The 12661-nt window shown below is 52.3% G+C and overlaps 2 protein-coding genes across 2 annotated transcripts; one reads left to right on the top strand and one right to left on the bottom strand.

The window, feature by feature from the left end:
* Positions 1-701: 701 nt before the first annotated feature.
* LOC141943784 (urotensin-2 receptor-like) lies at positions 702-1856 on the top strand. Its single transcript, XM_074869447.1, has one exon. The coding sequence runs from the start codon at positions 750-752 to the stop codon at positions 1854-1856; it is 1107 nt and encodes a 368-aa protein (XP_074725548.1). The 5' UTR covers positions 702-749.
* Positions 1857-4298: 2442 nt separating this feature from the next.
* On the bottom strand, positions 4299-7768 carry LGALS1 (galectin 1). Its single transcript, XM_074869448.1, has 4 exons — positions 7699-7768; positions 6408-6487; positions 4888-5059; positions 4299-4507 (listed from the first exon to the last, which is right to left on the bottom strand). The coding sequence occupies exons 1-4, from the start codon at positions 7705-7707 to the stop codon at positions 4364-4366; spliced, it is 405 nt and encodes a 134-aa protein (XP_074725549.1). The 5' UTR covers positions 7708-7768; the 3' UTR covers positions 4299-4363.
* Between the last annotated feature and the right edge of the window lie 4893 nt (positions 7769-12661).

Genomic DNA, 12661 nt, shown 5'->3' on the forward strand with positions numbered 1-12661 from the left:
AAAAGTCTTACGTTTCAGTTATCTCCTCTCTCAAATGAGAACAACCATGCAAGGGGAAATGGGGAAAAGAAAGGGAAAGAAGAATAAGAAGGAAGAGGGAGCAGGAAGACATGGGGGAAGAAAGATTGTGTCTGCAAGAAAGAGGAGAGAGCCAGTAGGGCTCCTCAGCTAGTGGCTAAAAGCCCAGTATAAACTGGGACTGTGTTCACACCGGTGTGTGAAGCTGTGAGTCAGACACATTCCTCCATGCAGTGTCCAAGGCAACTCTCCAGTGGTTGGTTCAGGAGGGCAGAGCCCACCTCTCCAGAGTCTGAGCTGAGAGAACACAGACTTGGAAGGAGAAATCTACTTGTCCACTGAGTCTACTGGTTTCCGTGGGCCCAGTGAATGCTAGTGAAGCAACAAATGAGAAGCTGGTGAAGATCAGAGATGTTTCGTCCTGGCTGGCAGAGGTTATTTTGCAGCTGTCGATCTTGAAGGGGATGGCAGTGTTTCTTTCTCAGCCCTTTGATGGTTAAGGGAAACCACCGGACAGAGCTTGTGATGGACAAGATCAGCAAAATGGACTGGGGAGCTGGAGGTGAGGAATAGACTTCTCTGGAGTAGCCTATGTCTGATGAACTTTCAACATTCTTCCCCTCGCTCGACTGCTTTCCTGTTAAGGCTAGACGTGTCCCATAGAGTGAGGAAGCAGGGGGAAGGAAAGGGTCTCTGACAGCCTGACTTGCTCTTGCTTGCCCTACCCAAAGATGTCTTATGACCCTTACTTCACCAGTGCAAGGCCTGGAGAGGATCCCGAGAGTGGCAGCTTCTTGGAGGAAAGCAGCGGTGGGGTTGATGACAGTAGTGTCCTGGGAAGGGACAGCCTAGTCACGGGGCCACTGGGTGCAGTGCTGCTGGTCATGTGCCTCATTGGGATGGTGGGAAACATCTACACGGTGGTGGTGGCCTCTGGCAAGGTGGCGGGACACTCAGCAGGCTCCTTGGGGGTCTACGTCATCAACCTTGCCCTGGCTGACCTCCTGTACCTCTCCACCATCCCCTTTGTGGTCTGCACCTACTTTGCCCATGACTGGTTCTTTGGGGATATGGGCTGCAGGCTTTTGCTCAGCCTGGACCTCCTCACCATGCATGCCAGCATCTTCCTCCTGACCGCCATGAGCCTGGAGAGGTACTGGGCAGTGGCCAGGCCACTGCGGGCCAGGCAGGCCAGCAATGCTTACCGCAAGCTGGCCAGTGCTGTCCTCTGGCTCCTCTCACTCCTGCTTACAGCCCCCATGATGGTGATGACCCAGCTGCGGGAGGGGGACGGCCCCAACAAGCGCATCTGCATCCCCACCTGGACGGCATCAGCCTTCCGTCTCTACCTGACAGTGCTCTTTGCCACCAGCATCCTGGCACCCGGTGTGGTGCTGGGCGTCGTCTATACCCGCCTGGCCCGGGCATACTGGTCCTCCGCCTGGGGCCTGGGGCTGCTGGTGGCCAGCCGGGCCCCTGCCCGACGGCTGTTCTCCAGGATCTCTGCCATTGTGGTGGCCTACTGGGCCTGCTTCCTCCCCTTCTGGGCCTGGCAGCTGGCCTGGCTGTACTGGGGCGAGGGGCTGGGCATCGGCCCTGCCGCCCAGGCCTACCTCAACTTCGGTGTCACCTGCCTGGCCTATGGCAACAGCTGCGTCAACCCCTTTCTCTACACCCTGCTCACCAGCAGCTACCAACGACGCCCTGGCTGCAGCGGGGCGGGCATGGCACAGCCCCCAGCACCCTCCCGGGAGGCTACAAGGGGCCCAGCAGGAGGCCACAGCATCTTCCCAGCTTTTGGAAAGTTGTTGGGGTCTGTGGGGGAAAGCGAGGGGTGAGCAATGCCCCAGGTTGGGAACATCTCCCAGCCTTTGGCTGGGGTCAAGTCGAGAAATAAAAGTGCATCACCTTCCATGCCAGTATGCAGTGTTGTTGTGGTGCCTTTCCCTTTGCAAGGCCACTCACTGTCCTCAGCTGGGGGAGGACACTTATCTTTCGGAGCCTGACTCCACCCTCAGGTCCGTCAGCCCTTGCACGCCAGCCTCTACCTTGCGCAAGGCGGGGGAGTGGGTGGAAGGGAGCAGTCAGCCTCGATGGGTCTAAATTATACAGCTGGGGAACCCTCACCTCCTTGCTAGCAACAGGCTGAGCCATAACAAAGTCAGGAGAACAGTGAGTCACAGATTTCACAGGCCCAGTGAGTCACTTGCAAGCAGCCACGCTAGCAGGACACTTGAATAAGGTTCATCCTCTTGTGGTAAAACTTACACTCAGCTTTCTTCCCCCACCCTCCACAAAAAATCTTTGAAGAGTCTTTCTAAAAAAAGACTCCCAAGTGCAATTAAGATACAGTGTGAGATTGCCCTGAAGTACAGCTTCAGGAGATCAGCACATTTGCTCAGCTTTCAAGATCAGTCCAGCAGAGGAAGATGCAAGGAGAGAGCTCCCCTACATGTCCATCATCATAGCTCATGGAGGGAGCCCTCAGCAGCACCATGTCCCTGCTGTGGCTGAGGAAATCGCCAACTCTCTGCCTACCAAATGTACCCCAGTCTGCCAGACTGTGTCAATGTCACTGCATAAACTGGGCCAGGTCTCTTGCCTTGAGGCCATCTAGCCTAGTATGGCTCACTTCTATACAGCTAAACTCTCTTCTCGTCCCCAGAAAAGATGGACTCATCTATGGGAACTGTCCAAGCTATGCTATCCCCCAGCCATGCCTATGCACAGGGTGGCAATGTTAGTTGTCATGTTTACTATTATAGATGTCGCCCTAAAGAGCAGGATGTGATCATCCAGAGCAGACTGGCTTTGGGCAACATGACGCTTCAAGAGACATCCAGCTGCAGTGCCTCAGGTTACTTGTACACCACGAGTGTTCCTGCCTCCCAGCTCAAAAGCCCATCTTGAACCCTTGTCTCCAACCTGTCTCTCCCTTCTCAGCCCCCCAATTTCTAGCAGCCAAGCCTCCCTTTGCATGGGTACCTGAGACACAGAACCTGCCAGAGCCTCATGAATTATGGAGCAAGAACAGGAGGTGCTGCTGCTGTAGGAGTAAGTTCCCATGGCTCTGCAACTGCTTAATGGGAAGAATCAGCCCAGCCAGGCCAGCAAGGAGTCCTTGTAGGACATCAGGTTGTTTGTGCTTTGCGTTGCTCATGGCCAAGCCTGAAAGTGAGAACCCAAAGATTGGGTCCTTCCACCCCAGACTGACCTGGTAAATGCTGTGCACTGTGGAAAGAGCAGCTTCCACCTTTCCTATGCCCACCAGGCACAGCCTGCCCAACAGCAGTAGTCATTACTGCCAAAGCAGCATGAGACTGGGAGACCCCCCCCAAGGCAGCTGCTGGCTGACACCTTGGGTAACAACCCACAGCCCCGTGAGAACTATGCTGTAACATTAAACATGCCTCATCATCTCCAGGCTCCTCAGAGGCTAACCTCAGTTCAGACTGAGAAATGCTCAGGCTCCTTTGGGCTAATGTGAGTGAAGGAGTTACAAAAGCATAGTGGACACATCCTTAGTATCCCAGACCCCAGCTGGGCATTGCTACCTCTCCCAGCTCTCGCTGGACCAGGGCAAGGCATATGGGGCAAAAAAAACCCCAAACCCTGCCAGGTTACTGCCCTTGTGTGCTACATGAGCTATGGCCCAACAGTATGCATACTTCTGCAGTTGCTGGAAGCAAGGATTTGGATGAGGAGCCCAGCGCATGCTTCATCACACTCAACAAGGCATCCTTTTCTACTGTTGTGCTCATGCAGCAGCAAGAATTCCCAAGATAACATAGGAGAGCTGTGTCTTGAGTAGGACCTGTGTCCACAGAGGGGTGCAGGCCAAAGGTAGCACAACTGAGGACTTTCCCCTCACTCCACACCCCACTAGGTTTACCTAGCACAGCAGCTCAAAGCTGTCCAAGGCCAGCCATGGATACTTGGTTTAGGAAGAGATAGATTTAATCAAAACATTTTACTCAAGCAGGGTAAGGTGTCAGTCTAGATATCAAGAGTGGGTGACTTTGCCTAAGAGACCCTTCCACTCCTCCCCCAAGTCACATCTAACCCCACTGTTTCCTGCTGAGACTCTCCTTGGGATTTTCACCTTCTGTGCTTCCAGGCTTTTGACCCTCACCCTCCTCTCCATCCATGACTTTAAGGGCCAAGGCTGGCACAATCCCACCCACATATGGTACTTGAGCAAACTTGGCTACCCTCCACCCCTCCATCAAGGTGACCAACCTATGTGGACTTGCAGTATGAGAGAGGAGATTGAGACTGGGTAGAGCAAAACTCTTGTTTATTGATCACTTTTTCTGTATCTTTGAGATGGAGGTGTCAGAGGAAGTTATTCCCAGCTGAGGGACTGAAGTGTGAAGTCCCCTTGTGTATCAAAGTAGTCAAAGACAGAGAGACCAAGTCGGTTAGGGAATGTGAACTGGTGGCCTGGCAGGTGGACTGTCACATCGTTTTGATTGATGCCAAAAGTGATCTGCAAGACAAATGGAAAAGTCAGAGAAAGTTTCTGCCAAGATACCCTCAAGCCTCTCCCCTCCACAGCATTTCTGTGCCACCCTCTCTTTGCAGGGTGAACATGCTCAGCAGCGTAACCTGCTCTTCAAGAGCAGGAGTGTTATTCTGGTCTCCCAAGAGATGCCTATTCCCTGATCAGTTCAACAGTAACATCCCTTAGAGCTAGACAGAGCTTGCACATTTGATCACTGCTCAGAGCCCTGCGTGGTGGCACTGGCCAAGAAGAAGTCAGCCACCTCCTGTACAGACAATCCTGAGACAGTCCCTGCAGTTGGGTGCCCTGTGTCAAACACCCTCCCTTCACCAGGGCATGGACAGAGAATGTGTCCCAGGCCTCACCTCTGCTGTGCCCCCCTTCTGGAAAGGGAAGACAGTCTCCCTGTGCTCTGCACCCCACTCTTCCACCTTCTTTGAGTTGCACACGATGGTGTTCACATCACCATGAGCATCAAAACGGGGGTTGAAGTGAAGTCCAAGGTGGGAAGCATCCTTCCCCAGATTCATCACAAAGCTGCAGAGAAAGAAAATATCAATGCTGTTTTAATCAATACTATGGTAACATGTTGCTGATTACCATGAGCATCTCTGGGTCTGTTGCTTCAAGCGCAGCTGAGGGTAACCAAAGAGAAACCCTTTGCTAAACTACACAGCTTCCCTAAAAAGATAGTTCTGTGTCAGTAAAGGGTGCTCTCCTCTGCTGGGGTGATAGGCCCCACAGGGCCATCCCTAGGAGAGACTTAGTTTCCACAAAACTTTTGAGAGAAAGGTTCAGCACTTAGAGACCTGAAGAGGGAGTTATTCTGCACTCAAACCAGCTCCCAAGGAGTCAGTTGCTTTTCACAGATTTCCTTTCAGCCCCAAACAGTTAGCTGGTGCTGCATCCTGCCAGACAGCCACTGCCTTCTCCCCACCCTGCAGGCAGCTGAAATAATTACCATGTCATTAGCTATCCCAAAGCATCTGCAATGTCAGTGGGAGGAAGCAGCTTCCTAGCCCAGTGTCCACCTTGCCTCCAGGCCTCTTACCCAGATGAGAAGAGGCAAATTATTTGGCAAGAGAAAGCCCAGGAGGCTTCACTCTGATGCTATCAAACTTCAAAGGCACTGGGAAGAGCTGGGACATGTTTCCTGGAACACCGCTAGTGCTGGTACAGCAGCTATAGGCTCCACCTTACCCATCAAGGGGCCCCACCAGCCACAGACCTGCACAAAGGTTGGAGTGTGCTGCAGCAGCTTCCCCAGGGACCCCAGACACCCTGATCCCTGCAGCATTAGGAGCGCATTTCCATTTAATCCCACCTGTCTGCTCACCACCTTCCTCCCTCCCTTCCCTACCAGCATCTGAGAGGCATCTCCACTGGGTGAAAGCAAATTTCAGCACTGAGACCCCCTGCTGCAACATGCAGCCTTTCCATTTACACCATCAGCAGTGGCTCAGAGCACCCAAGACCTCCCAACTGTTTGGGCTATAATCTCCTCTTGTGCAGTGAAGCAAGGCACCATAACAGTATCCCTGCTACTGGCCATCTTCGTGCAGGGGAGAGGATATGGCTGTGGGGATGATTTTAACCCAAGTCTCAGTATAGACAGCTTCCATTTCCTTTACCCTGCACTAGAGAGGATGTGGTCACTGCCAGTGCACACAGCTGGAGCTTCACATCTGCTTTGGCTTATCCCTTGGCAGTAAAGTGCATCTGCAAAGTGCATTAGGCAGTGACTCACTGGGAAGTTAACCCCTGGTTAACTCCTTCCAAAGCTGCTCCTTTCCTACCCAGGGGAGGGATTCCTTCTGTCCTCCACCAGCAGAGGGCAACCCAGTGTGGTGCTTTGGCCATGCCCGGGCAGCACAGCACAGCTTACCTCTTGGCACTTGGTGCAATTTTCCCCTTGACAGTGAGGCGCTGGCCAGGCTTGAGACCCAAGTTGCTGCATACTGGTCCCTGGGGAATGCGAAGGCAGAGATGTTACCTCAGTACCTGCTGGCTTGGCAGCTCTCCTTGCTGCCTTGCAAGACAGTGCCTCGCTTGTACGGCTGGAGACAGGGAAACTCCCTTCCCCTAGGGCATTGCACCAGGGACATCCCAGAGAAGCTACCCCAGTCACATGGGACATGTGCCCGATTTCCCAACCTTTCTCCCACTGCTCTTATCAACATATCTGTATTTCACAGCAGTGAAGGATAAGTACCTGCAAGCTCCCATCACACCCACCCTATCCCAAACACACTTGTGTGCCTTGTGGGTCTCACATCATCCCACACAAGCCTAGCTGTGCATGGATGGAGCCTCCCTCCCTTCCCCTGGCTTGAATTTGAACTCCAAGCCTTGCCCAGGTCCAGGGGCTCAGACACTTTGCTCCCCAGCTCCCAAGGGTTTGTTGTTTGTGTTTTTGTTTGGGTTTTTTTTGTAGGCTCAGCCTTTGCAAGAATATTGTCCTGCTCCATGTACCCATCTTTCCCCACCTTCTCTCTAGGAGAGCTAAAATACCTTGGTAAAACCATATGTACTCATTTTCTACCACAGCAGAAGCAAGACCCCAAGAATACTAAGAGTCTTTCTCCCATCCCACTTAAATAAGCTTGTACTTGGGTCACTCCTTGATTAATCACCCTCAGTCTAATGAAAGATAAATTAAAGAAGTGGAATCTCTTCTGACACAAGCATCTCCTCAGCAGTCTTTGACACTCACAAAAGGACACTTCTGTACAGCACATTTCCTTATGAGAAAGAGGGAACAATTCAGTGACTCATGAAAACTTCAGCCAGGAAGCAAGCAGTAAGGCTGCCCAGAAAAGATGCTTAGAGACAATAAAGATTACTGCAGCTGCTTCCCCAGAGTAGAGCTGCTGTAAAACAGATTATGCCAGCTTGGGAGCCAACCCAGCAAGGACCCCCCATGTATGTACCCAAAGGGATCCTGCAGGGAAAAAAAACACTCCTGCTAGAAAAAGAAATAGCAGCCCCCTCTCTGTAAGGCATGCAGCAGGGATCATTCCTCCCTAGTAGTAGGCTACCAGCTCTAGCAGTCCCTCTGACACAGGGGTCGATGAGAAGATGGAGGAAGACAGTGCAAGTACCCTCACAGCAAGCCAACACATTCCCCACAGTCCCACTCCACGAAGCAAAGCTGCCCCATCCCTTCCTCTACTCACGCAAGACATGGTGCTGCTCTGCAGGCTAATGCTCCTCTCCACCAAAGTGCAAAAGTCCTAGGCAAGCAGCTGAAGGGGCCCCACCCTTGCCTTTAAATAGATGAAGAGCTGAGTTGTCCCAGCCCTTCTCCACCCCCCTCCGGCCAATCAGACCGAGGAAAGGGTGGGAGGGGTTAGTTTTGGGGGCAGGGAGGGCCTATCAGGCAGAGCTGCCTCCTCCCACCCTCACCCAGGCTCCTCTCCAGGATGCTAAACCCAACCCTTCCAAGCAGGCTGTCGGGCACTCCGGGAGGAGATCCAGCTGTGTGTGGCCATGAATCCAACGGAAAATAGTTTTACAATGAGTGTTTTACTATCCAAGGCTTTTATCCCACACGGAAAATGGTCAGATGGATTGAGACTTGGCGGGAAGGGTCTGTGAGGAGGGCTGGGCTCTTCAGCTCTGGCTAAATCAGGAGCAGAAGAAATATCACTGAGCACACACAGTACCTCAGAAACTGTTTGTGGTCCAGGTGAAAACCCAGGAGCAGAGGACTGAAGCTGGATCCAGGGTCACCCAGCTGCACTATCAAGCCTTGCTGTCCCTGGAGGCTGTCCAGCTGCTGACCCAGCCCCTACCACCTGCCTTTGTAGGTACAGGAACCAAAGCAGCGAAAACAGTCCTTATTACGCAGAACCCTTAGATGCCCTCCAAACCATGCAGTTCATCTTGGCTGTAGGGCACAGCAAGCCAGAAGGAAGCCATCTTGGAGGGGTGGGGAGGAATTATCCAGGAAAGCTCAGTGCCTGGTTCTTGCACCTGTCCTGGACACACCTGGGGGGCTGAGGAACAAGGGGATGGGGGAAAAATGCTCTATCACAATAAGCCATAGGATCTATATGTCTTTTATCTGCCTCCATGTTCCTTTGTGGCAAGTATGATTCACTCTGGGTGAAAGGATTCCTTTGGAAAAAATTACTCAATTACTACATGGCTCAACTGTAATTACGCTGAAAGATGAGGGAAAAAATTCAGGCAGTGGGCCAAGCCTGTGGCTTAAAGCTCTCCTTGTCTTGCATATTTGTCTCTAAATCACAAGATGCTCTGTGATTTCCTTAAGAGGCCCAGAACTGAAACTCACTGAAACACTTTCTTCTTCCCTTTCTATGAGGCCCATCAGTTCCCCCTCTGCTGAGGACATGATAGTCCCCATCCATCTTACTCCTGTCAAGCACGACCCCAGAGGCTGTCATTCCTGGGTATTTCCAGTTGGTGCCATCAATGCCAGCAGAGCTAGCAGGGAGACCCTCCTGCCTGCTGGAGCTGGGGAGGGCATGGACAGCCTCCAGCCTTTGGCCAGGTCACGGATCACCCCACTGTGACTGGAGTAAAGGCCAAAGTGGGCTTCTCTGCTCTGACATGCCCGCTCCCTCTTTCCCCCTCTGGAAATCTGCCTCAGGGTTCAGCCCTTGAGCCTGATCCCTTCCATGTGGTGTGGGATTAGGAGAAGTGCTCCATACCAGCAGGAGAAAAAGTAACAAGAGCCAGCTTCCCTCTGCTCAGGCTGTATGTGTGATTAAATCAATTCCTTTCAAATTCAAGATTTTGTGAGACCAAACCCTTGCAAAGGACCCAAACATCTCTCCAAGGAGATGATCTGCTGCTGGAGCCATGATCTAGCAGGTTGCAGGGGCTGGACTAGGAGGGACTGTTCTCTTGCAAGAAATGTTGGACAGGGAAGGGAAATGTGTAGATACTTGCTCACTTAGAGCTGGAGATGGGGGAAGCCATTTAAAAGGTCAGGGGTAGATTCTGTTTTTCCTGAAGCATTTCTGGCAGCTGAGCACTGTAACCCAGCCTTAGCAGCTACCAGCTTCTTGAGTCATACCTGTCCAGGGACCTTCCTCCAAATGCTGCTGGGAAGATTAGAGACCAGCTCACGGATAACAGCTGATAATGAGTGAGGGGATACCATCCCAGAGGAGGCACTGGAAGGGCTATTCAGACTTGAGTCTACCTTAGGCAGCCTGTGTTTGTCTGATGGAGGTTCAGGTGTCTCCATTGGCTTTCAGGGAGCCTTGAATTAAATGACATTAGCACAACAGGCCAATACCACAGGCAAGGAGGCCATGGAGTTTCCCATTGCCTGTAGGCCACGAGCTACCTCCATCAGTACAATGCCATGTCTCCCTTCCCACCTCTGGATTGGCCACCATGATGAGGTGACAAAATCTAAAGCTCCAGGATCAGCGTCCTCACAAGGTATGGCTGAATTCAGGGCAGGGAAGGTCCCTGCTCACCCTGATGAGACACCAGACAGAGATGGTGTCCCCAACTGCACTGACACCTGCTCCACCACACTGAAGATGCAGAGGTGCTTGCCCATTATTTTAAGGAGCAATGTGGTATAGAAAGAGCCACTGTGGGTTGAGAAGGGCAGAGCCAGGCTGACTAGAGCTGGCAAACTTCACCTGCTGTCACCTCATTCCTTATCAGTGTGCAGTGGGTCAGCCAGCTAGGGCACGTGCCAGCAGATTATCAGCCCATCCGATCTGCAAAGGATGGAGATGAGGAAGATGAGGACAGATCACAGCAGACCTTGGTGGCATAGGCTTATCCTGCTGTGTGGGAACTCAACAGTGGGATAGGTCACTTTTCCTCCACCCCTCCAGCCAGGCTATTCCTCACTAGGAGAGCTCTCCTGCATCACATGGGAAATCCTTACTTTGTATTAGAGGGAGAGCCATTGATCTGCATCGTGCATGGGGAAGCAAAAGACCTTCTTTGCCTGAGCCAAAGGGAGTGACTGGACCTGATGCTGTTGCTGCAAACAGTGCCTGTGGCCATGCCAAACTCTTGGCCAGAGGGAGCCGCAAGTGTGGAGAAGGGAGTAATGTCTGTGGGATACTACTTCAGCAGTGCCTTATCTCTGGTTATGAGGGTGAGGCAGGTGGTGTTTGCATTTGCACCTGCTTTCTCCAAACTGGGATTGTGTGTTCTGGACAGGACAGGACCAGGAGATGGGGGTGTAGAAGACCCAGCTGCCATGACAGGGGCAGACCAAATTCACAGCCAGCACATGTGTGCAAGGACAGAAATCACAGCAAAGACCCCACCAAGCATGTCCTATGCCAGGGGTTAGGCATCCCACTCAGGGCCTGACCCTGGGCACCTCCACTGTGGCCCATGCTTCAGAGACAGCCTGGCTCCTGGGAGCAACTTGCTGTCCTCTTGCTAGCCTTTCCTTGCATAATGTCCCTATCTGTTCACTCCTCCTTGGAAAGTGCAAATTGCCCTTGTATGGTGAGCAATTCCCAGACAGTCTTTCAGGAACTGCTGCTGCCTTTGGGGCCTGAGCTCCTCCCCCAACGCTGGCTGTGACCCATCATTCTTGTAGAAGGGACTGGACCATCCCCATGTGTAGCTAGGGCTGCCCATGGTCTTCTTTGTAGATCTTCTTCCAGGGACTCCGCCTTCTTCCTGCACTCTCCTTGACACCCAAAGAGCCTGTGCTGATCTCTCTATGCTGAGATGGCATGATTTCTTGAGCTCCAAGCCTTCTTCATGGACATCCCCACCCCCCCAACCTCCAAGCTTAGGTGAAAGAGGGATTGCTAAGGGTGAGTTTCATTACTGTGAGTAGCTTTGATTTCAGGCGTGCCTTCTGGTCTAGCTGATAGGCACTGGTGTGCCTCAGAATACCCAGACTGGTCCTTCATGCTGAGGGCTGGAGTCCAGCTACTGCAAGTTGTGGGGTTGAGTTGAACTGCTGGGCTGAGCTGTTGAGTGGCTCTAACCAAGGTGGTTTGGCAGCTGCCAAAGAAATAGCCCAGTCAGGCAAGTGTCTGAAGCAAAAGAGAGAAGATCTACCTCCAAATCTGCTTGTGAGGGATGCAACAATAGACAGGGCATCCCAAGTCATGACCTTGGAGGACTGGGAAAGGGCCTGTCTGAAAAGCCCGTGGACTACGTGACCAAAATCCACCTGTATACATTACTCTCCAGCTGGCAAAAGCCTGTTTCAGCTGCAATTACTCCTTCAGTGATTTGCAACATCTTTCCACTGGGAGACCGTCTTTGTACCTGTTCAGCCACTTTGTGTTATGTGGGCTGTGGTATTTTAAATTCAGGATTAGGTGCACTAAACACAAGTTTATTATCTCATGGACACAGAGCCTCACATCAGGAATAAGCCACATGAGCTTTGCCTGCTGAAATAATTCCAACCACATCCAGTTTCCTGGATTAGGAGCTGTCTGTGAGTCTCTGGCTCCTGCTGACTCCAGAATCTGTGCTTTCATTAAATCAGTATGGAAATGTGTTCCCCAGTGGTGAAGATAATCCTGCAAATGTTATCAAAGGGTACCTGGACAAGGTGATTTATCTGGGCGAGCCTGAAGTTACAGCTTGGGTAAGCGGGAATGACTCCTGCTCACGCTAATGACACTGGGATGTGTTAGACACACCTCAAAGCGCATCCCAGGAGCTCCTCAAATCTGTGCTCCCCACCTCCTCACCAGCACCTCTGGCTGCTCACATTGGGCTCTATCTCACCTCTGGGCTGTAAACCCTCCCAGGCACACCTGGTGGGCCTTACAGCAGTTAGTGGGGAAGGGAGTGCTCCTGGTCTGCCAGTCAGGGTGGTATCCCTGCGGATCCGGTATGGGCACAGTACCCTGGCTGGGAGGGCAGGGAGGGAGCCAGGTGCTGGGTTGCAGCCACAGGCAGCACGGATCAGCCTGTGTCAGCCTGGGGAGATGGTTGGCCCAAGATGTTCAAGTGCCCTTCTAGCATGAGAGAGCGGCGAGAAGCCACCCACTGATCTGGGTTAGCTCCTCCACCTGGGAGATAGGCAGAAGGACTCCATGCCTGACGGTGCTAGAAATACTGACAGCACAGCAAAAAAGCGCCAGGCCTTCGATTATCTTGGACATGAAGGATCCTGACTGCGAGTCGAGCACTGGAGTTAGCAGATCTTTAATC

The sequence above is a fragment of the Strix uralensis genome, chromosome 5, assembly GCF_047716275.1.
Source record: "Strix uralensis isolate ZFMK-TIS-50842 chromosome 5, bStrUra1, whole genome shotgun sequence".
Lineage (NCBI taxonomy): Eukaryota > Metazoa > Chordata > Aves > Strigiformes > Strigidae > Strix > Strix uralensis.

What these genes read in the sequence shown, in the direction of transcription:
- LGALS1 (XM_074869448.1), bottom strand. An exon ending in ATTGCACCAAGTGCCAAGAG is followed by an intron (nt 5,060 to 6,407) that starts GTAAGCTGTGCT and finishes CTTTCTCTGCAG; the next exon opens with CTTTGTGATGAATCTGGGGA. An exon ending in AGAAGGGGGGCACAGCAGAG is followed by an intron (nt 4,508 to 4,887) that starts GTGAGGCCTGGG and finishes TTTGTCTTGCAG; the next exon opens with ATCACTTTTGGCATCAATCA.
- LOC141943784 (XM_074869447.1), top strand. Translation starts at nt 750, where the DNA reads ATGTCTTATGACCCTTACTTCACCAGTGCAAGGCCTGGAGAGGATCCC.